Here is a 1,870-nt window from a genome sequence, read left to right as displayed (position 1 = left end):
ATAATAATAATAGCAATGTTATATCACCATGTGTTACAATAATAATAATAATAATAGTAATAATAATAATAATAATAAAGACGATCCTGGTTTTCTTGAACAAGTGTCTCAGGAAGCTATAGAGGATCAGATGGACAGATAGGATCACCAACGAGAAAGTATTAAGAAGAACGAGACAGAGCTCAGTCAGAGATGAGGTGGGAAGAAGGCGTTGGCGATGGATTGGACACACTCTCGGGAAGTCAAGCAGCTGCATAACAAGGAAAGTGTTAGACTGGAATCCACAGGGCAAAAGATCACGGGGAAGACCACGTGGAACCTAGAGAAGAGTCACGGAAATTGATGTACTGAAAAGTGGTAAGACATAAAGTAACATCAAGTGTCTTGCCCAGGATAGGGAAAAGTGGAAAGTGTTTGTTCTGGACCTATATCCTGATCCAGGGTGAAAAAGGCCATGCTGATGATGATGATGATGATGATGATGATGATGATGATGATGATGATGATGATGATGATGATGATGATGTGGATGATGATAATGATATAATAATAACAGAAATAATAATGATAAAATGCTACTACTACTACTACTACTACTACTACTACTACTACTACTACTACTACTACTACTACTACTACTACTACTACTACTACTACTACGAAATGTATGTACGGTAAACAATCGAAAAAGGAAATCCCACAACAGAGAACAAAAATCTATTCCAGGGTTGAGAATACCTGGTAGGAGGAGCAAGGTATACTTAGAGGAGCTCACCTCTACAGTCACATCCTTTTGGCTAAAGCCAGAGCCAAGGTTTACACTGTTGAAAAAGAGAAATAGCACGATTACAAAACGAGCATTAAAGAGTACAGCTTCTTATACTGCCCGTCATTTTTATACATAATTAGACCTTTGTAGGTTATTCGAAATTGATTTCTTTTACTACAACGATAGGCAGATCATTCCTCTCTACCTCAATGATCACACTATCTGGACAACGAAGGATTCCACCAAGACAGGTAGCCATGGGGATAATTGTGTCATCTTAAAAAAATAGAATCACATATAAGTAGGAAGTATAAGTAGGTTAGTGAGACTGTAATAGTGAAGATATGACAAAAATTAACTACAATATAAGCAACACAAAAGGTTAAAGTGAAAGCTTATAATTAAGGAATATTTCGCCTTATATTTCATACAAAACCGCCAAACTTACTTCACATGTAAGTTCTGTTTCCTCAGATTCTCAATCCTTTGATTTGCTTCCCGCTCCCAGTTCGGGTTAGAGGGTATTTCAGTGAGAGAGGCGTCGTCAAAGTAGTAGTCAGTTCCGGGAAGAAGACCTTCTAAGTACAGAGATGCTTGAGTCCAGTCTGTAAAGAGATTGTTATAGCATGTTTGAGATCTGTTCAGTAGATACAATGTCATGGACAAACACCATATCAGCAAACAAACACTATATGAGTAAATTAATTTGACAAATTATTTGATCTCATTTGAAAATTTTTATTTTCGGGGCGTGAGAGTTTGTTAACTAAAAGAGAAGCAAATAACGTCAACATAGAACCCCCCCCCCCCCCCCCCGGGTAAGCAAGGATTGTATTGTGTAAAAGAGATCGGGAGACCCCCTCCCAAATCTTTTCTTTCAAAAAAATTGAACGACTTTCGAAGGGAAAGGGTATCTAAGAATCTAAATCACAACGGAACAGTCTTACGGTAGCTAGGTTTCAGTACAAACCAACTGCCCTTCTGCTCTAATCGTATAACTTAGTGAACGCATGTCTTTCTTTCTTTCTCTCTCTCTCTATCCTTGTGCACACGCGCACATGTGTGTGTGTGTGTGTGTGTGTGTGTGTGTGTGTGTGTGTG

The 1,870-nt window shown here is 38.4% G+C and overlaps 1 protein-coding gene across 1 annotated transcript in view; it reads right to left on the bottom strand.

Annotated features, from left to right (window-relative positions):
* LOC101861214 (endo-1,4-beta-xylanase 3) overlaps window positions 1-1,870 on the bottom strand; it is a gene marked incomplete in the record, with an annotated part of 22,387 nt that overhangs the window by 18,113 nt on the left and 2,404 nt on the right. Inside the window, 2 exon segments of the mRNA XM_013084031.1 lie at window positions 776-821; window positions 1,218-1,374. Of these exon segments, the coding sequence (XP_012939485.1) occupies window positions 776-821; window positions 1,218-1,374 (203 nt within the window).

This window comes from Aplysia californica, unplaced genomic scaffold (assembly GCF_000002075.1).
Source record: "Aplysia californica isolate F4 #8 unplaced genomic scaffold, AplCal3.0 scaffold00269, whole genome shotgun sequence".
Taxonomy (NCBI): Eukaryota; Metazoa; Mollusca; class Gastropoda; order Aplysiida; family Aplysiidae; genus Aplysia; species Aplysia californica.
The sequence above is the reverse complement of the archived record's forward strand: the minus strand, read 5'-3'. Positions and strand labels throughout refer to the sequence as shown.